General features: G+C 33.7%; 4 protein-coding genes across 7 annotated transcripts; 3 read left to right on the top strand and 1 right to left on the bottom strand.

Annotated features, from left to right (window-relative positions):
- The first annotated feature begins 2,665 nt into the window (after positions 1–2,665).
- Positions 2,666–5,814, top strand: LOC120131726 (FCS-Like Zinc finger 8-like). 3 transcript variants are annotated; one of them, XM_039148655.1, is made up of 4 exons: positions 2,667–2,947; positions 4,074–4,129; positions 4,215–5,172; positions 5,264–5,814. In XM_039148655.1, the coding sequence occupies exons 2-4, from the start codon at positions 4,123–4,125 to the stop codon at positions 5,415–5,417; spliced, it is 1,119 nt and encodes a 372-aa protein (XP_039004586.1). In that variant the 5' UTR covers positions 2,667–2,947; positions 4,074–4,122; the 3' UTR covers positions 5,418–5,814. The 3 variants fall into 3 exon arrangements, with proteins under 3 accessions (XP_039004585.1, XP_039004584.1, XP_039004586.1); XM_039148654.1 differs by having other exon boundaries at positions 2,666–2,947; positions 4,120–5,172; XM_039148653.1 differs by having other exon boundaries at positions 2,666–2,947; positions 4,074–5,172.
- Positions 5,815–7,254: 1,440 nt separating this feature from the next.
- LOC120131725 (MAR-binding filament-like protein 1-1) lies at positions 7,255–11,594 on the top strand. 2 transcript variants are annotated; one of them, XM_039148651.1, is made up of 5 exons: positions 7,255–7,575; positions 8,432–8,506; positions 8,917–8,969; positions 9,082–9,219; positions 9,711–11,594. In XM_039148651.1, the coding sequence occupies exons 1-5, from the start codon at positions 7,329–7,331 to the stop codon at positions 11,424–11,426; spliced, it is 2,229 nt and encodes a 742-aa protein (XP_039004582.1). In that variant the 5' UTR covers positions 7,255–7,328; the 3' UTR covers positions 11,427–11,594. The 2 variants fall into 2 exon arrangements, with proteins under 2 accessions (XP_039004582.1, XP_039004583.1); XM_039148652.1 differs by lacking the exon at positions 8,432–8,506 and having other exon boundaries at positions 7,256–7,575.
- A 2,326-nt stretch (positions 11,595–13,920) lies between these two features.
- LOC120131453 (protein SYS1 homolog) lies at positions 13,921–15,998 on the top strand. Its single transcript, XM_039148444.1, has 3 exons — positions 13,921–14,274; positions 14,987–15,210; positions 15,640–15,998. The coding sequence occupies exons 1-3, from the start codon at positions 14,051–14,053 to the stop codon at positions 15,645–15,647; spliced, it is 456 nt and encodes a 151-aa protein (XP_039004375.1). The 5' UTR covers positions 13,921–14,050; the 3' UTR covers positions 15,648–15,998.
- A 712-nt stretch (positions 15,999–16,710) lies between these two features.
- LOC120131452 (probable sulfate transporter 3.4) lies at positions 16,711–20,809 on the bottom strand. The gene is made up of 13 exons (XM_039148443.1): positions 20,407–20,809; positions 20,080–20,128; positions 19,767–19,974; positions 19,361–19,532; positions 18,903–18,968; positions 18,702–18,815; positions 18,492–18,608; positions 18,131–18,257; positions 17,761–18,047; positions 17,445–17,635; positions 17,201–17,286; positions 17,049–17,125; positions 16,711–16,970 (listed from the first exon to the last, which is right to left on the bottom strand). The coding sequence occupies exons 1-13, from the start codon at positions 20,758–20,760 to the stop codon at positions 16,827–16,829; spliced, it is 1,992 nt and encodes a 663-aa protein (XP_039004374.1). The 5' UTR covers positions 20,761–20,809; the 3' UTR covers positions 16,711–16,826.
- Between the last annotated feature and the right edge of the window lie 1,937 nt (positions 20,810–22,746).

Below are 22,746 nucleotides of genomic sequence, written 5' to 3'. Positions count from 1 at the left end.
GGACGGCTGGTTGTCAACAAATAATTTCCCAATTTCAGAGTCAATTTCAACTTCACAGCGAAGGATATTGGACTCAAGACAACACAAGTTCAACTTCACAATGAAGGGACGGCTGGTTGTCAACAAACAATCTCCCAATTTCAGAGCCAATAGTGAAGGATATTGGACTCGAGACGACACAAGTTCAACTTCACAACGAAGGGACGACTGGTTGTCAACAAATAATTTTCCAATTTCAGGGTCAATTTCAACTTCACATAAAAGGATATTGGACTCGAGACCACAAGTTCAACTTCACAAAGAAGGGACGACTGGTTGTCAACAAATTATTTTACTGAATTATAGTCATTATATGTGGGTAATTAATTATTTTTCTGAATTATTATGTTATATATATATATATATATATATATATATATATATAAAGAAAAGCTGAGTCATGCTAAACGACAAAACGGAACTGTAAATTGAAGAGCGGGGTCCACTTTTTCAGACCCCCTAAATCATAGAGTTTTGACGGCGTTATTTGACACCGTTTACTTTATTGTTCGGGTCCACCACAAATGTTGTGTCAAACCCGAAGTTTTCAAACTTCGTCCACTGTAATAAATTATTTCCATCTCTGGTTGTGTAAAACGCAGCAAAAATGTTTTCTCGAACTAACGTATTTTAAGTAAGATTTACGTGGTTCTAAAATTAAAATATTTTTCGTAATTTTCAATTTACCTCTTTCAAAAAAGATAAATTCCTTTTAACTTTATAATTGATAAACGGTTTTTGCATTTTTAAAATATGATATAAAATATTATTTGTATATACAATTATTATTTTGTATAACTTTTGTAGTATAATTATTATTTATTATTTATTATTTGATTAATTTAGATAAAATACTATAGATATTTATTACGACAATGAATCTTTTAATTCAATTTATTTTATTTATAATGTCAAAACTTAAATCATGATTTTATTTAAACTCTAATATCTCATTTTACTATAATAATTCTCGTTTATATAATTTCTTTTGATTCATTTTATTTTATTTTTAAAAAATTGATCATTTTTTAATAAAAACTACATGTATTAATTAAAAGTAAAAATATATGAAATTACAACAAAAATTTACAATTATCATCATAAATTAAATACATAACATTAAAACTAACCACTTTAGAAAAACAATAAGAGTTTATAATAAGACTTAAAAACAATCCACTAATTATTAAAAATGTTGAGTTATTCGAGATACTATTTAAGTTATTCAAATTCTATTTTACAACTCGATTTGAATTTAAAAATTTTTGAGTCTAATAAAATTTATGAAATTATAACTCAAAATTAATTCAACTAAATTAAAAAATTAATTTTTCAAATCGAGTCTAGTTATATTCATCCCCACTTGTGTCACCAAAATACTTAAACACCGGCGGTTTGGGAAAGTTAAAGCAGACAGGTCTTTAGGTTTCCCTCCTTGTCCTTATCGACTAACGTCGTTAAACGCAACAGGGAAAATCACATCGGCATTGTCAATGCATTTTTGTTCGGCTTTGTGTTTTTCACTTTTCCTTTTGTGCTGATTACGCTCTTAAAAAGGGTAAAAGAGTAATATACTCTTTCAAATGCTTTTATGATCTATCTTTATACAACTAGATTTTGTATGGTCTATCCTCAACGCACCATTTTATGGTCTTAATTAAAAGGCTCCGTATTTTAATATATAATCATAATTTAATATCTAATATACAATTATATCATATGCGGTATAGAAAATAATTTTAATAAGACACATGATATTATTCAACATGAAAAAATAATATAAATACACGGAACGAAGTCATGGAAATTGTGTTGAGAAACGTAAAAATATTTTTTAAATTTAATTTGAATATAGATAACTGTATTAAAATAAATTTATATAATTAGATTTAAATAATTCAGAAATTACATATATTGACTTATTATCATTTCTAACTGTAACATTTCTGTTAAAATTTATGTAATGTAATTATTATATTATTATATTGTATGAAAACATACACTTTCAAATATAATTTATAAAAAATATAAATACAAATATTTTAGAAAAGAAACAAGAAAAAGATAGGATGGAAGGAGAGGAGAATAAAAGCAAAAACGTGGGGCAGATCAATTGGAGAACAATTGCCGTGTACATCAGGCGTGGCTACTTGAAACAAAAACAGAACTCTTCTTCCTTTTGTCTTCAGCTCTAAAACAAGAATATTCACTGTTTATGAACGACATTATTCTTACAATTGGGTAATTAGATTATAAATTAGATGATGATGTTGTGTTCAAATAAATTGATAGCAATTTTAAATATGAATGATTACATTTATTAAGTTGTTTTAAATCAGAATTAAATTAATAAAATATATATGAGCGCAAAATATATTATTATATAAAATTAATTGTCATGTCAGAAGTTGCATCAACAGTTAATTTATCCATGGATTGATTGAGATCATATTGAACATTTAGTGATTTAATCGAAAACGGTTTTAGTTAAGTGATTAAAATAGATTTGGCCTAATAGTGTAGTGACCTGGGGTTGTTTACCCAAAAGAATTTACCAGGGTATCAACCGCGGTCACGCTCACAAAGAAAGCATTCAGTAGAAAATGTTTTCTACAAACAACAAATACCGTATAAAAATACGTATTTCTTTCTTAATGATTAGAGAGAAGAAGAAAAGAGTAAATCAGAAGCCTCAGTGGCACACTGTTTCTCTGATTTTGATGCATTGAAGACGAAGCAAAAAGAAATAAACTAAAAATCTTTAATAAAAAAACCAAACCCAACATATGGCAGAAAAAAATTATATAGAGAGATCTTTTGTTTTTGCTAAGCCAAAGTGATATCTTTCTGCATTTTGGGTTTTCTGTTTTTATCTATCTCCTTACAGGTTTCAATAGAAGAAAACCAGGTGGGTCCTTTTTTTTTTTTGCCATCTACTAAAATTTGTATCTCTTTTAATTTTATTTATTGATCAGTCTGCATTTTTAGCATTTGGGTGTGTAAAAGATTGGATCTTTATTTGCAATCAGTTTGATTTTCAAGGTTTTCCCCCCTTTACTCCTACATGTTTTAACTTTGACTCTGAATCTATGATGATGTTTCTGCTGATTTTGATGCATGCAAGGTGTTTTTTTGTTAAATATAATTGCTTTATCATCCATCATTTGGGTACCCATTTGATGTATTTTTGGGTAAAGTTCGCAACTTGTTTTGATCAAAGTTTTTTGTTTTTCTTCTTCATTTACCCCTTTTTTCATGTGTTCTCAGTTATCTAGCTTGAAAGTTCCTCGAATCTGTATAATTTTAGGAATCTGGTAGATTTTTTGCCAATGGTGATATGGGGTTTCGTTAATATTGATCATCAAAATCTATGCTAGCCTCATGTCTAGCTGCATCTATAAAGAGCTGAATGTAAATTAATGATGGGCTTTGTTGTTTCTTTGCGTTGTATATTCATATAGTTCATTGTTGCATATCAAGTATAGATGGATTGCCCCTTGTTGATTTGGATTTACCTTATCATGTTCAGCAAAAGTCTGGGAGGACTCATTTCCTTCATAAGATTCTTCATCGGTTCTCGAAAACTGTCTTTTGATAAAGAGTTTTCAGAGCTTTATTGACATTTTCAAGTGATTTTTTCTCCCCCATCATACATAGTTGATTTGATTCAAGGTTCTTGTACTGTTTCTATTTTTTGCTATCGGGGAGGGCTAAACTTTGTTTTTGTTATAAATTGTTATGATATTGTTGTGTTTATTTGCCATGGAGCTTTAAAAGGTGCTCATGAATCATGATTTTAGGTTTTCTTTTGTGTTTCGATATAATATAATCACGTGGGAATTTGTTTTTGTTTTCCCCCTTTATATGAATTAGGCTTCCACTTCTGTCACTATTTGATGATGCCATTGGGTAGATAAATCAATGTGTGTGTATATATATGTATATTCCAAAGGTATCACCATACATGGTACTTGTTTCATTATCTTTTTTACTGTCATTTGTTTTATATTGATGGATTCTTGATTCTAATGCAGTAAGGAGTTGCTGGTTTTCTTGCTAAAAGGTTGAGGTTATATATAGATAATGCAGTGTAAGAAAACATACTTTATAAGCAAGTTCAATGGATGGTAATCTGATGGCTGATCCTGATTCAGAATCCTCTACATTGGGTTTAGGGCGCATAAGCAACTCACTTTTCAATATTCCTGGTTTCCTGGTTGGATTTAGCACCAAGGGTCCTTCAGATTATGATTCAGTTCGAAGCCCTACATCAACACTCGATTTGAGAGTTTTTGCAAATTTTAGCAACCCATTTGGTTCTAGGTGTCCTAGATCACCATCTCAAAGTGGTTGTCAAAAGAAGTGGGATTGCAATAAGATGGGTTTGGGCATTGTGAATTTGCTTGCTGATGACATTAAACTGGACGGTGGGGACCTTGATTCTCCGGCAAGAAAGAACATAATATTTGGACCACAGGTGAAGACTAAATTTCCTTCTTCCTCTAGGTATTCCCATGAATTCCTCGGTAATTCTATGAAATCCAATTCTTTGCCTAGGAATTACATGGTCTCCCAGGTTTTCCAAACCGGAAAATCCAATACCAAGTCGACAGTTTCTAGTCTTGGCTTTGGAAATGAGGAAGTACAGGTAGAACCAAAACCGGATCCTGGGCTTTCCCCTTCTTTTATTTCCTCCACTGAAAACCCGAATTTGAGTTCCATAAGTTTTTGTTCAGAAAGTGGAACCATCAACACTAACAGTTCACCTCTGCCAATTGGCAGGCCTTTGCAAGTAGATAATTCTTGGGTAAGTAAACCAAGTTCACTTCCTGTACTCTTTAGCCATAGCATGGTGTCTCTTTCTGCTCATGAGATAGAGCTTTCCGAGGATTATACTTGTATAATTTCTCACGGTCCAAACCCTAAAACAACTCATGTTTTCGGTGACTGTATTTTGAAATGTCACAACAACGAGTTAACCCTTTTTGACAAAAAAGCCAAACCTTGTACCAAAGTGCCTACACCAGGTAACAGCGAAGAGACTTCAGCACTTTATGCCTCTGATGAGTATTTGAGCTTCTGTTACACTTGCAAGAAAAAGCTAGAGAAAGACGAAGACATTTACATGTACAGGTTTGTACTATTCACATCCCCTTACAACTTGCTACTTCGGGTTGCATCTTGTAGTAATGGCTGAGACTGTTTTATCTTCCGAGCCCTGCAGAGGCAGAAAGGCATTTTGCAGTCTCAATTGCCGCTCCGAGGAGATTTTTGCTGAGGAGGAAATGGAGAAAACTTGTAATAATTCCTCCAACTGTTCTCCGGAGCAGAGAGCCGATGAAGACCTCTTCCCAATGTGTATGTCCATTAACATGTAATGGACTATTATTATGATTGCTTTTTGCAGGCATCCATGCCAAGAGTAATAACTTTAACCTGGATGATCGTCTGTTCCTAAAAAAAAGAGCTGTTTATGTGAACCAATTTGCAGCCATGGATGATCGACGCCTAAATAATGAGTCATGGAAACCACAGCATTGGGTTTGATCTATTTTCCGGAGGTAGATATAATATTAATAGACTGTTGCATTATAATTTTGATTAGATGAGTTAGTAGCGGCCGGGCGAGCCCCATCTCATCGGTTTTCTCTTTATTTTTATATCTTTTGTTACTGTTGATATTGTGAGCTGCTGTCCAAACATCTTGAACTTGAAGAACTCGTTGTTGAATTCTGAATGTATGTGACATTGGCTCGATTAATCTTGCTCGTCTGTGGTAAGTACATTGGCTAGCGATATTGATTTCTGGGTTTTCATGGAAGCTTTGGAGCCAAAAAAAAAAAAAAAGAAACTAATGGAAGCGAGTTCCAAGGCATGAAAATAAATCTGTACATGGTACAATTCTTCCGATTTTTGCTTTTGCACAACATGGAACAAGAACCGTTGAATTTGGTGTTGAGGCAGAAAATAATTATAATTAGCTAATCGCTGTTACCCACTTGAGAGTCAAACCATGCTTTTCAAAGATAATAAAGAAATCCAATACTTATCTTTAGCATTAACAAGTGCTAAGCCCGTAAAGGAATTGGTTTACGCAATATGTATACATAGTCCACTATGTTAAGGAAAAAAATTGATTATAGAAATGATAAAATATTTTAAATCGAATTTTCAACGCACTAATTTTGAGCTGAATTCTTTGTATGAATGTATAAATAAGTTGAATGACGTGGCAACATGACTTACAAGTGGAATGAAGATAAAAAGGTTTCAGATGTTGTCACCGCGTGGTAAACGAGCATTGGGTATAAGAGCTGTCGAATATTGATCCAGCATGTATGGATCTGGTTTTATGGACCAATATATATCTCCGTTTGGAATTACCCGTTTGCCCTAGCATGATAAATGCATCACAAGTTGTTTTCCCCCTTTTAACATGGCGAAGTAACGAGAGTTATTTTTTTGAATAATTATTATTAAACGAAATAATTTTATGATAAACAGAGAAAACTACAGGGTTTAAAAGATTTCATTAATTTTATAATAAACGAATTATGTTTTGAATTGTTATTTTGAAATCTTATAAAATTTCATTAATTTAAAAAATATTTTTTTTGTAAATTGACATCTAAATTATATATAGATATTTCATACGAAATAATATTAAAAATTATATTATTTTAAAAAAAATATTTATGTCTCTTTAAAAAAATTACATATTAATTTTTAAAATATAATATTAAATTTCAATTTTTTATTCATCTATCAATTTAAGTCGAGAATTTAAATCATAAAATAATTTATAAATATTTATATTTGTATAAAAAAGTCTTTATTAATATTTGAAAATAGAATAATTTATTTATTTATATATGAAACATTTAAATACATATTTTTTACAACAATATATTACAATTCAAAAATCAACCCTCCTTTTATTATACTATTAAGGAGTTCAATTCACATTTCTAAACTTACAACTATATATTTAAATTAAATAAAAAAATGAGTATTTATGTGAAATCAGAAATGGTATGCAGATCTCAAATTCGACAGCTAACGGAGGGAAAAGGAAAGAAATTGAATTTTTTTTTTATATTTTATGTACTAAAATAAAGATTTTCCGCGTAATTATCACAACCAAAAGGGACATTTTTGTCTTTCATGGAGATTCCATTGACAAAAATTGGAAAAGATGAAGATAGAGCAAACAAGCAAGCAAGCTTCCTTCTTTCTCTCATTCCCAGCTTCTACCAGAGTAAGTTATAAAAAAGGTGAACATCGTAGAAATGGGATTCGTGATAGGGAGCTCTTGCTATTTGCAAGCTCCCATTTCCAATTCTCAATCCGTTTACTTTAACCTCAGAAATGCAGAATCCAATAGGAGGAGAAGCTTCAGGCCTCCAATGGCTTCTCTTTCCCATCAAGACCCAAACGACCACGTTTCAAGAAAGAGGAGGGCGGTTCTTCTCGTGGGTATTTCCATTCTTCCTCTTCTCCAGCTCAGAGCCAACGCTCTTGACGTCTCCGCCTTAAGTAAGCCTCATTTCTTTTTAAAATATATGTTTGTTCTTTCAATATTTGTTATTTGTGATCTAATTTTGTCTTCAAACTTGTACTTGAATGAGTAGGCGAACCTTTAATGTTCTTTTGAATTTTATGATTTGATTTTTCAAATTTTATAGATGAAATACCTTTTGTTATGCATGCAATGAAATAAGATGAATAGTTTCATTTTACTGATCAATTCGGTCCTGTCGTATCTTATTCATTTCCTTAATACTTCCGAGCAACCTTATTTTATGGTTACATGTCAAGTTATCAATTCGGGTTGCCTTTTTATCAATTTTGAGTCATCTGTCCGACTTGAATTTCATCAACAGCTGTTGTATGCATTGAGAGTTTGGATATATAATGCTTTTTCTTCTAGGATTGATGCTCTATTATAATTTACGTATTTATATTCCTTTTCAAACATTTTTCTGTGAACAAGATTGTTTTCTTGAAGAAATTTCAATAGGATTTTGCTGATGTTTGTTGCAAACTTTGAATTGATGTTCAAAATGTTTGTTAACTGGTCTGATGTCAATAAATGAACGTAGGACTTTTATTGTTGTCTTTAATAAGAGATAGTTGGATTGATCAGTCTTCCATTATAAGAGTCAGAGGTTCCTTAGACCTGGGAATAGCAAGGAGAGAGTGGCAGAGAAAAGAGTAAAAGACAAAGTGGATACGAAGGAACAAGGGATCTGCCAATGGCAGTTGCTAGTGGGAAAGCATAGGAACTGATTGCTTTTATTTGATTTCTTTCTCATTTCCCCTTATTATGTTAAGAATTTTGTTTTCTTTTGTTTTAGCTTTTATTATAATCGAGTTAAATATTTAATTGCAGTCCCTTTCAGGAAAAAGAGAAGAAACATTCCTCTTAATGGTAGTGGAACAACAACATTGGGACTGTTTGGTTACGGTTAGTAAAAGTTCAAAAGTGCAAAAATTTAGTTATAGGTGGTGCCCTTGTTGAGAATTTAGTAAAATGCTGTGGTTCTTTTTAGTATTTGAACAAGTTACCTTGCATATGAAGGAGAAATCAGATATGAAGTCACAGTTTCGGGACTAGTTGGCTTGAGGTTTAATCTCAAGTGAAGTGTGTACGAGTCACTCTCCCTTTTCATCTTTAAAACAAGTCTTTATGCTCAATTGCTCATGCATGTTCTATCAAAGTAATCTGCTTATTGTTTTCTTTATTGTTGATACATATTGGATCTCTGGTCCTGTATGCATTCTTCTTCTTAAGTCCTTTTATGAGGGTTGGTCTAATAATCATTCACCTTTTTCATTTTCTTCTTTTTTTAATATTTATTTCCTTTTTTTCATTAGAAAATGAGGCACAAAATGAGCTAAACAAGCCAGAGGGAAAACGAAAAGCAGAGGTCTGAGTCTCACTTTATTATCCTATCCGGTCTATTTGCTTTTAATATGTTTATTTCTTGATTTTGTGACTAAGTTTCAAAAAATTCTTAACGGGGTAGCTTGCATGGACAGGAAGCACAGGGAAACTCACCACCTAATTCCTTTCTGTCTCTTCTGAATGGTCTTGGAATATTTGGTACTAGTGTGCTTGGTTCGCTCTATGCTTTGGTTCAGAAAGAGAAGAAAGCAACAAATGAAGCCCTAGAATCAGTAAGTTATCACATACCTTCAATGTCATTTTTCTTTACGATATAAATGGCTTTGAGTATTAAAGAAGCTATGGAAAGCATTCAAATAAGAAAAGCCATTTCCTCGTTTTGGATACCCGGACCTTTTTCAACCTATGTTACTTGGACGCCAGTGTGAATGTTGGATAGAGGCATTTTGATGAAATGGGTATGTTCAATTTCTTTTTTCTATGTTCTTTTATTTGTTTGGAGGGTTCTTGACTTAAAGAAAACGAAGAGTTGGAACAACATGGTTTTCAACAATATTACCGTATTTCCAGTCCTAAAACTACCCTTCCCCCTACTTCCCTACCTCCTGTCAAGAAAAGAAAAGACAAATAGCAAAAGATTAGATATAAAAGTCTTCTTTAGGTGTTTTCCGCTTAATGTAATGTTTTGCCTTTCTTAATTAATTTCGACTTGCATTACCATGGATTCGTTTAAATTAATTTTTGCATTGATTGGTACACACAGATAAAGATCAAATTGCAAGAAAAGGAAGCTGCAATTGTCTCATTGAAAAAAGACTTTGAATCAAAGATGCTAAAAGAAAGTGAAGAACAAACCAAGCAACTCAAAAAAACAAAGGAAGAACAACTGTCTTTATTGGATCAACTAAATTCAGCTAACAATACAATTGCAGGCTTAGGGCAGGAACTTAAAAATGAGAAGAGGTTAATGCAGGACCTTAAAGTTCAAATAGACACTCTTCAAAGCAATATCTCGAAGGCCAGGGACGAAAAAAGATCTCTTGAACAAGAACTGAAGGAAAAGCTTGATTTTGTTGATGTCCTACAAGAAAAAGTTAATTTGTTCAGTTCAGAACTCAATGATAAGGAAGGTAACGTTCAAAAGCTCAGCTCATCCCTTGCTGAAAAAGAATCAGAGTTAAAGAACCTTGAAACTACTTACAAGAAAACTAAGGAAGAGCTAGAGAAAGCAAGTTTCGAGATTGAAGGTTTGAAAGAAGAACTGCTGAGAAATCAAAGTGAACTTGAATCAAAAAATTCTACAGTGGATGAGTTAAATGCAAGGATAAGTTCGTTAACTGTTGAGAGAGATAATTCTAGGCAGGAATTTGGTGCTCTTCTGGAGGATTACAATAATCTGAAAGTGGCTTCTGAAAATAAGATTGCAGCAGATGCTAAGCTTTTGGGGGAAAGAGAAAAAGGAATTCACCAGCTGAAGGAAAAACTTGAGATTGCCCTAAAATCTGTAAGTGAAAACAAAGCAATTGTTGCGTATTTGAACAAGGAAAGAGAGAACCTAGAGAAAGAACTTGAGATGGAATCGGAACTTGTAAAGAACCTGAAAGAAGAACTACTAATTGCCGAGGAAACTCTTGCAAAGTCCAAAATTGAGGCTTCTGATCTGTTCGAGCAACTAAAGAGCTCAAGAACGCATTGTAAAGAACTCGAGTCTGATATTTCAAAGGTCAGGTCTGAGTTCGATGAAGCTAAAGTAAGACTGCAGGGTAGCCTTGATGAGGCAAAACAAAGTGGCGAAGTTCTTTCCAGTGAGCTCACAGCTACAAAAGAGCTTCTGAAGAAAACTAGGGATGAGCTGCAGATTTCTTCTCATGAGCTGACTTCTATGACAGAAAACAGCGACAGCCTTCAAAGGGAATTGGTGGATGTGTATAAAAAGGCAGAAACCACAGCCCATGATTTGAAAGAAGAGAAGGTGAATGTTTCTTCTTTAAGGAAAGAACTCCAGGCTTTGGAGAAGCAGATCTCAAAGGACAAGGAAGCAAGAAAATCACTTGAAACAGACCTAGAAGATGCTACCAAGTCACTTGATGAGGTGAACCAAAATATATTGAAACTTTCTAAAGATCTCGAAAGTGCTAATGCTAAAATATCTGGTCTCGAGGATGAGAAAATGGTTCTCTACAAAACACTCACAGAGCAGAAGAACACATCTAAAGAAGCCCGAGAAAACATGGAAGATGCTCATAAGCTTGTGATGTCACTCGGCAAGGAAAGGGATAGTTTGGAAAAGCAAGTGAAGAAACTCGAGGATGAATTGGCATCCGCTAAGGGAGAAATACTACGGTTGAGGAGTCAATTAAATTCGTCCGAAGTTCTGGTTAACGATAAGCCTCAGCAGAAAAGCAAAAGTGAAGCTAAACCGAAAGTTACAGTCACCGAGAGGAAAACTACCAGGAGGAGAAAAGGCAGCTCCGAATGAGGTTCACCGGTAAACACCCTGAGCACTAATATATTCTCATCATGGATCTCGTTGTTGGTTGATAATTTTTAGCCATACATTGTATTGTTGTTATATAAATCTGACATCGAGTATTCTACATAGGCTGTAAATGAACCGAACGCACACGAACGGAGGTATGTTCATGTTCGTTACGAAAACAAACATAAACGAACAAAATTTTTTTTGTTCATGTTCGTTTATCAAGGAATATAACTTGTTCATGTTCGTTCATTTAATAAATAAACGAACATAAACGAACACGAACATTAATGAACACGAACATAAACGAACATAAACTTTGGAGACCCTACCTTCTATTGTTCTTTCATGAAAAATAGTCGACAATGCAAATCAACCAAATCTACAGTGATAAATAGCGTAAGAGTTGATTAGCAGTGATGAAATGTTTGAAGATATCAAATATTTCGATCGATCTTTTAAAGATATTAAATGATTCACACGACTTTAATTTAACGCTATAACATTTATCTTAGTGGTCCATGATTACATATGAACAATCATTTTCTACTACGTTATTCTAATAAATTCACTGGCTAAAAGTTTTGTGACATCAATGTCAGACTTTAGTGAGGTTTGTTAATAATGGTCATTTCCGTTGGCAGAGTAAAAAATTTAACAGCATAAAGATTTCGAACGGTACAATTGGACTACAGGGCAATAACATAGATCCGAAATCCCTTCGATGCTACATATTGTAACTGATATTATTGCTAAACCACCATTCAAAATTTTAACGCACCTAAAGTCTACTCTACAACTAAAGGTCACACAAGAACTATGAAAACAAAAGTTCATTGTCAAAATGTATTTTCTACTTATTAATGGGTTCTTCCTGAAAAACCCATTACTTCTGCTATTACACTCTTTTTCAGAAATTGCATAGAAACCTGTGTTTTGTTTTATGACAAATTCTATATATTTTTCTCTTTGCTGATGCTCATATCTTCCGATTATTACATTTATCTTCCCATCTATTTCTAGAAAGAAGTATAATGTTTTCTTGAGTTTTAGATGTGAAGATACCCACAATAACTTTACATATCAACTATTAAACCAAATAAAACAAAGAAAGAGATGAAAACAGACCTGTAAAACTTCAGATTGCACTATAATATAACTTGTTTTGAAGCTTCCAGCGATCGTCTCTACTCTCCAGTGAACATTAGGGTTTGGGAAAAAAAGGAGAAAATAAATATAGGAACATAAATTGGTCATCAGAATATTAGATTAATTAATATTTTTAAGATACTTACAAATTGGTCACCAAAATTGATTTAAGAATATTTGGTTTATATTGCACTATAATATAACTTTTGCATGTTTTTATATTGATCTGACACCGATCGTGTTTAAATTAAGGAGCTTGGTTGATTCGTCAAAAATCAATGCATTATTTAACAGTCACAATAAAAATCAATTACTATAGGTACTAAATAATACAATTAACTGAATCCATCAAATGGTATTAGTGATTAGTGGAAGTATTGTTCTCTCTAGAAATTTTAAATTCAAGCATAAAATATAAATTACTAAAAATGACCTTTCTGAATTATGATGTTCACTTGGGACAATCACACTTGAAATATAAATTTACATTAAAAATTAAAGACCATATTGCCCATGCATGATGGAGAATGTTATTTAATTATTTTAAAAAAATTAATGACTTATTCAACTAGTTTATAAAAACCAACCTTTACAGGTCTTTAAAACATCAGCCCTATTTGAGCATTTTAATTTGGATAACTGTTCTCGACCATGATGGGAATCGAACCCACGACTAATTGAACACAATAATTTGTTAATAAATATTTAACCTGAAACGGGAAAAATGAAAACGTAAATTTAGTTTTATTTTGTATTTTAATAGCAATAAATCCAAACCTTCATTGTGACCTGTGTCAATCGTTTATAGTTCTTTGAATTGAACAAGAAGTTTTGGGAAAACAAAAATTGCAGAATTCGTCAAGCTAAACGGTTCCTCATCTTCTATTGTATCGATCTTGATGTTCAGTATTTAATCTTCACTTTCTTTCTCTCTCTTGTTTTTTTTCCTTTCATCTTCTAATTGCTGTGTCAAGCGTTTATAGTTCTTTGAACCAAAATCTCAATTTTATATAAGTTAGCTGGAATTGGGAAATATACATATATATATATATATATATATATATATATATATATATATATATATATATATTATTAATTTATCTGATAAATAACAGCCGGTGTTTCTTATCAGATTCGGGTTTGTTCCCCTCCGGACTCGTTGATTTACCAGATCCGAGTTCACCGAGTCTCGATTTTGGGTACATCACAAAGTGAAAAAAATTTAACGCCAAACTCAGTTTTAACATTGAATTTTCCTTGTTTAAAAGCTGGGTTTTTCTTTACTTTCAAAAGGTTTGATCCATCTAATTTTCTAAGTATTTGTATTCGGTTCAAAGGATTCAATTTTTTTAGGATCTGACCCTTGGATATAAGTAACATTTAAAATCTTACTGAGTGGCTGATTTGGGAATTCTTTGAGGTTCTTGCTGACCTCTGGTATTTGGGAATTGAAAGGGTTAATTCAAATTGCAGTCATGTTCTATGGGGCGATGGTATGGGATCCTTGGCTTATTGTAGCCCAAATTGTTTGCCTCCAATGCTTATACTACCTCACTCTTGGAGTCTTCTTGTCCTTTCTTGTCGGTACTCAAGTTTCTCGTATGAGCTTGGTCTATTTCTTTGACTTCTCTACTCTTACATGCTCCACCCTTGTCGGCTGGTGTGTCATTGCTTCGTTTCTGCTTAGCGCTATTGCAGGGTGAGAAACTGAGAATATAGTTCCCGCCTTGACTTTTATCTGTGCTTCATTTGTATGATTATATGCCTAACTTTTGAATGCATTTATGTAAGAAATGGTTAGTTTCTATCTTATGCTTTTTGGATATACTAATTACTTAGATTTGCTTGAATATGAATAATTATAGACATAAAAGAATGGTAGCATTAAAGTTAACTCTTATTTTGTTCAACTATGGCCTAACCCTTGCTGTGTACCTCAAAGCACCTGCAGTTGATTTTGATTGAACTAAATAATCCCCATTTCTTTTGTTTTATCGATGGATATAGGTTGCCGGACTTGTTTTGATCTACATACAGATTATGTTGCACACTTGTGATGTTGAATAATGGTCTTTCATTATTTTTCTGATGTCTATTTATGATACTAAAAGTAGGATTTAGAGATCTCTGCACATGACTTTCGAAGCTGAAATGCAAAGTTGACTGAGTCGAACTATTTTTTAGGATATTGTAGTTAAGCTTGAAAGTAATTGACCTCCCTGCCCAAGTCATTGAATCTGTTATTTTTGCCCAAGTCATTTAGTTATGAATTAATTGGCCAGAGTTAAATATTACTTATATGATGATATTGCCTCCATTGAAACTTGGAAGCATACTGTACTAATAATCTAGATATTTTCTAAACTTATCTCATTTTAACTTGTGTTTTTGTTTCATTTGGATCTATGCAGAGCTGGGTACATGATTTATTTGATTGAAAGGGCAAAGAAGTGCTTAGATTTTTCAGCCACCCTCTATATTATCCATCTTTTCATATGCCTTATATATGGAGGTTGGCCTTCCTCTGTTACCTGGTGGGTTGTGAATGGTACTGGAGTTGCAGTGATGGCTTTACTAGGTGAATATTTATGCATTAAATGGGAACTGAGAGAGATTCCCACCCGATACAGATCAAGTAAGAGATAATTCAGATCGGTGCTAAAATGAGTTCTCAATTTTGATATGAAATAAAAATATATTTTTTCTTTATTGGTTTATATCGGTGACATTGATGGAGGGTCGAGGGATTTCCAGGAAAAAAGTTTTCCCCCCCCTATTTTAATGCTTAACCCCTAATTGTTAAAAGAAAAGAAGATCCCTTCTCATTTTAGTTATCTTATCTAAGAAAATGTAAAAAATAAAAAGATTCAGTTCTTCAGCTAAAGTTAAAACATAAAACAGAAATGGTTCAAATACATGTTCAGTCATTGACATAGTACATTGCTAGTTTTCTGGGTTGGAGTTTAACATGTCATATTATTTACATTTTTTCCCTTTCAGTTCATATATATATATATATATATATAATCATAATATCTGCTGAATTTTAAACTACTCCATGCAGATATTTGACTAACAAAGAATCGTGTGTGAAGAAATCCCTTGTGGCTTCAAAATTCATGGTATTTCTTCACTTCTTTGGAAGGGCTGAAGGATATAGTTCTCTAGATATGAAGTCTAATCTGTAATGAGAAGTAGCTTTATTTAAATAATCTATGTCCAGTGCTTCTGGGTATAATACGGAAGTGCTTCTAAAGATGGCAGAGAGCAACCATAAAAGCTTGGGATTAGTGGTGCTTAAGTGATATGAAGCTGGAGCACAAAAGGCTGGGTATGCATTCATTTGAGGGAGATCTTAGAATACAATTTTAGGTCATTTTGCAAAAGATGATTCACTGTATCGGATACTGTTTTCTGATTTTATCTTTCATAATCGAGTAGCTTTTCATTATTTAGTAGAGTTGTTTGGTTGAGTGTTTATTACTGATTGGTGATATCTGATAAGTCCGATGTGGTGAGGATCCAGATGAATCCAGTGTGTTTCTCCTCCAGGTCGAGAAATTTAAGTTTGTGATGCACTGTCCATTTGTAGAAAATTATTTAAAGGAAAATGACAACTTTTTGGAGACTTTCCTATACAAGAACCATTCTCGCACGTTATCTTGTATTCTTAAGGAGTCTATCCTTCATTGATCACTTTAATAAGGGATCGTTTCTTTCTGTTTTGTTTTGGGTAAAAGTTGGTTCAGTTGTCGTTGATACAAAATTCATTTAATTTATTTTGCTTGAAACAAATATTGGAAAAATATCAAAATCATTTACTTTTTTGAAAAGTCTTCACTTATATAACATGAGCTTGACCATTGAAAATATACCTCCTGGTCTCTGGTTGTGGAAACTCATCCTGATCACACCTCAAAGAGGTTTGATGGAAGGGTTCAAGAGAAGTGAGTGCAACCCTTACCTCTTACCAATTTCCCAGAGCTCATCAGCACAGTGTAGTGTATTAAAAGAGTTAAATTGGTAGCTAATAGGCGCTTTAAGTGTTAATGTCTAGAGAGTTCAATTATTTAATTTCTTTGATTACTCTATTAAACCAACGCATAACGTTTAATTGACTTGTGGTTTTCTCACGAAATGACAAGGAAATGGAGACGAAGCAAAAAGGTCCTCTCTATGCTAAACCATTTTCATGGCTGCCAGAGGGTCTAAAAGGGTTAGTCAAACGTTTGCAACTTTCTACAAATCTTATCATGGTTGAGGCTTCCATGAAGCTGAGATGTCTCCCACTGCTTCCCCTACTGTGAGATAAAATGAACTCGTTCCAAACGACTCTAAGGCTTTCGACTGATGCAATTTCTCCATCACACTTCCCACTGGATTTACCAACACTAGCTGAAAATGACCAAAAAAACAAAGTGTCAAAACCTCATCCTAATGTTTGAAGTGAAAATTTATTGGACAAACATTTACCTGAAGTGATCTTTTCTCCAGTATCTTTCTTAGTTCACATAAAATGTCGATGCCACTTGAATCAATTGCTGTGACAGCTGATAAAATTCATTCTGTTAGCCAAATACAGGGGATGCTTTTTTTGGGTACAAAATATGGTAGCTTTATCTTACCCGTCATGTCAATAATTATACATTTCAAATTGCTTTCATGGTTTTCATTAATCCATTCTTCCTCCTCTCGAATCCATCTTAACATCCTATAACAAAAGAGATTCCTTCAGTCAGTCAACGGTTTGCTGAACAAGATGCTGTACTATAATCTGCTAGACTGATAAAACATTTCAGCCTGGCAATCTATCATATGGTTTCTTGGACTATCAATGGTAACATTCAAAGGAGGCGTTTATGGAGTTACCTTTCTTGTAGATAAGTTGAATTTGCGAAGTACATTGGAGATTCTATTGCCAGTATGAGGAATGAAGGGACCCTTGAAGCTTCTTTGTATCTGTGGAGGTTTTGGTATATCTGTGTTCGTGGAATATTTCCCAACACCACAGTGTTTGGCCTGGTGACATGCAAGAGAATCTTGAATACAGAAACTCCAACCTGCAATATCAGGCACCCAGCAAAATTTTTTGTTACTTGTTATTCTGCGTTGATGCTTTCAACAATAAAATACTAGGAGAAGATGAGATGAAAGCAGTCATTTGGAAAAGTTTAAAAATGCTTACTGCAATGGCAAGTCCCTGAGGAACAGAGATGAACAGAACCCCAAAGAAGGAAGAAATACAAGCCAAGAAATCAAGTTTATCAACTTTCCACAACTTGTATGCCCCCCGGTAATCAATAAGCCCTATCACTGCTGTTATGATGATGGCTGCTAAGATGACATTAGGGGTGTAATAAAATAGTGGCATCAGGAACAGCAGAGTCACAAGCACAGCTGCAGCTAATACTATGTTAGAGACTGCTGTTTGAGCTCCAGCATTGTAATTGACTGCAGATCGAGAGAACGATCCTGAAAAAGACATGTCAAATAGATTAGTTTTGGATGCAGTAAAGTATGTTTTCATATTGGAAGTAGTGTGAAAGAATCAACACCTGTTGTAACATAACACGATGTGCAAGAACCAGCCATGTTCATGAGACCGATTGCCATCATTTCTTTGTTTCCATCAACTTGGTAGTTCTTTAGAGAAGCAAATGTCCTTCCCACGGCAATCCCTTCCTGAAAAACATTATAAACCATCAGGATATTAGATCGAGAAATCATACAGAAAAAAAGATATCAAGAACATGGTGGAAGTCCCATGCAAATCCACAATCATTTACAGGAAAGATAGGCCATCCATAAGATGTTTTGGAATATTATGTTTTTTGTTGTCCGGTAATGTTCATTAACAAAAAGGGTTTCAGTTATCGAATAAGATATCAATGACAGTTCTGGTTAAGGAAAGCTTACAGTGAGGGACAGGATCCCAGTGACAATTCCAGTCTTAATAGCTAAAGCCAGATGTTGGCCATTGAAGAATAGCATGTTCAATGAGGGTGGATTCAAACCCTTTTGCAAGTGCCCAATCTGTGAAATATAATGGGAAAGACAACTTAGATTTGGAGAACTTTTTCAAAAAGATCTTTTACATAAAAGTAGAGAATAAGAATTATTTCTTACATATGATATTCCATGAGCTTTTGATCTAATGCAGAAAACTATGATCGTTGAGAGAATTACGGACGTTAATGGGGCAGCTGCTGATACCCAGAAAAGCTTTGGTTTTCTGATGCTCTGTACGAAATTTTCAAATATCAAAATTTTTAAAGAACTAAGCTAGAATCTGGACAAACTTTTTGTAGGTAAAATAGAGATGCTTACAATATGTCTTGCTGTCAACATAAGGAACAGGAAGCCAAATCCCATTACAATAGTTTGCCAGGACCACTGCAGATGATTTTAAACCAATATTACACCGTTAGATAATTTTGTTACTTTTCGAAAGTAGAATGTCTTTCTCTACATGAAAGCATGCATAATGCGAATAGAAGGCATCTCATATACATAAAAGGCACATGCCCTGCAGTCATTGATTCTGTGGTTTAGTTTATAGGACCAAATCAAAGGGATAGTTTTTCATTCATCAAAGTCATGCCAAGCAATGATTATGGAAGCATTTGTAAGTTTCCCCTTTCCAAAAGAATAATCACTGGTTTCTTGGCCTAAAAGCAAGAAGAGCTCTTCCAACATGCTACAGTGACTAACACCTTGTTATTTTAAAAAAGAAGAAAATTAATAAAAGGCAGTTTAAATTTCTTTCCCTTGTTGTATCCACTTACCTCGTTTTTGTGCTCGAATACAGAGGTCAAAACAGGTATGATTTGCATCTTGTTTGTGAAATGAACTATTCCAAGCAACCCCTTTAGCTGCTGTAATGACACAATGACTGCTGCACCTGCCATGAATCCGAGAAGTGTTGCCTTCGATAGAAAATCGATAACAAAGCCTAACCTGTAAATCAAAACCAGAATCATAAAATTCCTAATAGATAAAAGAAGCAGGTTTTGTTTCTATACTCGATTGTGTTCAAGAATTCTTATTTTCTGTGTAAATGATGATTAAGGTTAATGAACACCCATGTTTAATAGATACTAAGGCAGAACCAATATGCATGTCACACTTTGTTCCATAGTGAAGGAATCTTAAGCTTGTTATATTTTCGTTTTTAGAACGTTAAAAGAGTACCTTAAGAGACCCAAAGATGCGTGGAATACACCAGCGAAGAAGGTAGCAGTGAAGGCCAATTGAAGGTAGAGATTAGGCTCATCAGTAGGGGAGACACTTCCACTGAGCATTGTGCCCATCACTAAGGATGCTATGGACACTGGACCAACAGCAAGATGCCTAGAACTCCCTAGGACAGAATAAATCAAAGGGGGAACGAAGCTTGAATCTGCATGAATTGATAGAAATTCATATCAATTAAAGCTATTAATTTGTATTTATCTAACATTGCATTCAACTTGGAGATCAGAATTCTTTTGGTTCTGATACTAACATAAACCAACGATAGGTGGCAAATTTGCAAGCTTCGCGTAACTGATTCCCTGCAGTCCATAAAAGCAAAATAGATTACCATAAAAGAGTAAGGAGTTTTTATGGTGAAAGAATTTTGATCTGATCCAAAAACATAATTTACTGCCATATCTGACAATCAGAATTGGGGGAGGGGTCATCTTTAGATAAGTTCTAGACAATTATTTTATCATGAAAAATGTAAACAAGAAACAAAAATTCATTTCACGTTTCTGATGATGTTAAAGAAACTGGAATATATTAAAAAACACGTCCACTGATATTCATTAGTGTCGGTTGATGATTTTACCTGTGGGATTGCAAGGCTAGCAATGGTGAGACCAGATATGATATCAGACCTAAACAGACGGAGATGGTAGTCAAGACCCCACTGGCATATTGGGAACAGAGACTTGACTCCCAGAACCAGCTTCTTACACCACGTTTGGTTCTTGAATCCGTAGAGAGGATCATCGGGGAAAAATATTTCCGAAAGTCTGTGTTTGAGCTTCTGGAAAGTGGTCTTCTTCGGCGGCATGCAAACACTGTGTATCTCCATAGTTGCCACCTCCGGTGCTGGCATTGGTATCTCTGTAGAAACCTTAACGGTTGTGTTTCCAGTATGGCCAAAGAAATCTTCAACCCTGTTGGAGTTCAAACCCATTTCCCTTCCCCTTTTTCTTTCACCAATAACTGGAATCAAAGAGGCTTTTTCTTATTTTTCTGGGTGATGGTTTGTTGTGGATGGGCATTGGCTCTGAATTTATAGACAAGTAGAACTTGGAAGGGTATCTCAGAGGGCAGTTACGGTGCAGTTTGTTGATATTTGTTTGACTCTCGTACTTATCATTTGGACGCTTTTAGAAAATGAAACAGACCGCGTTCAGAAATTGTGTTTTCCCAAAAAAACAAAAAAAAAACTCTAAAGACGAAATATTAACTGTCATATATTTTTCCTTTAAATATTATTAATTTAATATTTTTTTTAATAAAACGCAGATAATGAAAAACATCCTCATAGAGTTTCATCCGAGCTGGTAAAAGACTCGAATCATGATCCGTACCTTTCATTTAATTCTAACCGTTTGATATAAATACTGTCCAATCATTTGTCCGCCTCCCCTTCATCCTCTCCCTATAAATACCCTTCTCCCTCTCAACACTTACACCTCAAACGAAAATATTATATTTCTTCTTTCTATATATAATTCTATCAAGTTTGACGAATGTATAGTTATCATTTTTAGAAGTTAATTTTTTATTATATTATAATCATTTAATAATTTATTATTTTATTATATTTTATTGTGCTACTTTTTATAGTTATAAAATGTTAGGGGTTGCTGTATTTATATGAGAATCATATATCGAGTCATTTTGTCGATACCGTATTTACCCGCGGTTAGATTCGGTGATATAGCGAAATATGAAAGGCATTGTAACCTTGAATTCAACCTTATTTCTGCAATGATTGAGAGACGGATACCAGAGACACACACATTCCATATTTCATGTGGGGAGTGCACTATTACGTTGGAAGATATTTTCATACATTTGGGGTTTTCGATAGATAGAGATGTTATTTATAGTGTGGTGGATGGTGATTGAAATTTTTTGTGCGAGGAGTATCTTGGAGGTATCTCGCCTAATTTCAACGGTGGTCGAATACATTTATCATGGTTGGCTACAAATTTTTGACAGTTGAGTGAAGACTATTCCGAGGTACAGACTAAAATATATGCACGAGCTTGCATATTACAACTCATAGGAGGGATCTTGGTGCCCGATAAATCTAGCAACCAAGTTTATTGTATGTGGTTGCGTCACCTCGCAGATTTTCGAATTGTTGGCTCATTCATTTGGGGCTCCGCGATTTTGGAATCTCTATATAAAGAAATGTATCGAGCAATTGATTATTGGAAAAATGTTATCGACGGAGATCGTAACAAGTTGTTGATGAATGTATTCCCATTGAACTTGATGGATGGTACCAGGATGTGGATTTCCCATTAAGGAGTTAAAATCATTACACATTAGTTGAGTTGGACATTTAATTTGATCAATTTGTTGAGTCAACCCATAGTGGGAGCATAATGACATACCATGAACCACATACACTTCAACAATTGTGGCATACATTTGTGTATCAGCGTCTGAATTTTGATTATGAGCATCAACCTTCATAACAACATCGTCATTGTTGGAGAGTTCAAACATTGTATAATTTAACTGAAATAGTGCAGTTGAAAATCTGTACTGAAGTTAGGATAGTCTTCTAGTACTTCTAATATGAACCTTCCATAAAATTTAGTGATCAACTCCTCAAGAGTGATGTTTCTCTTGAAAGATATTCTGACAAAATGATTTGATGTGAAGACAATGCCAGTTTTATCTTCCTGAATTTCTCTATCATAGTAAACAATAGCTGAAATACGCCTTATTTTGAGAGTTTGAAAGATTGAGAGTCCTATATATGCAAAAACAATAGCTGAAATACACCTAATTAAATTAATGTTAAAAAAATCATAATATTTTAAATAACACAATTTAATATTATTACCGTATCAACAAAATATCTCAAGATATGATCTCGCTTTCCATTTTACAACCGTAAAAAATAATAGAAAATAATTCTTAAAATAAAATTTGG

The sequence above is a fragment of the Hibiscus syriacus genome, unplaced genomic scaffold (assembly GCF_006381635.1).
Source record: "Hibiscus syriacus cultivar Baekdansim isolate YM2019G1 unplaced genomic scaffold, ASM638163v2 tig00110556_pilon, whole genome shotgun sequence".
NCBI lineage: Eukaryota > Viridiplantae > Streptophyta > Magnoliopsida > Malvales > Malvaceae > Hibiscus > Hibiscus syriacus.
Note: the sequence above shows the minus strand (reverse complement) of the source record. Positions and strands in the feature narration are given on the sequence as shown.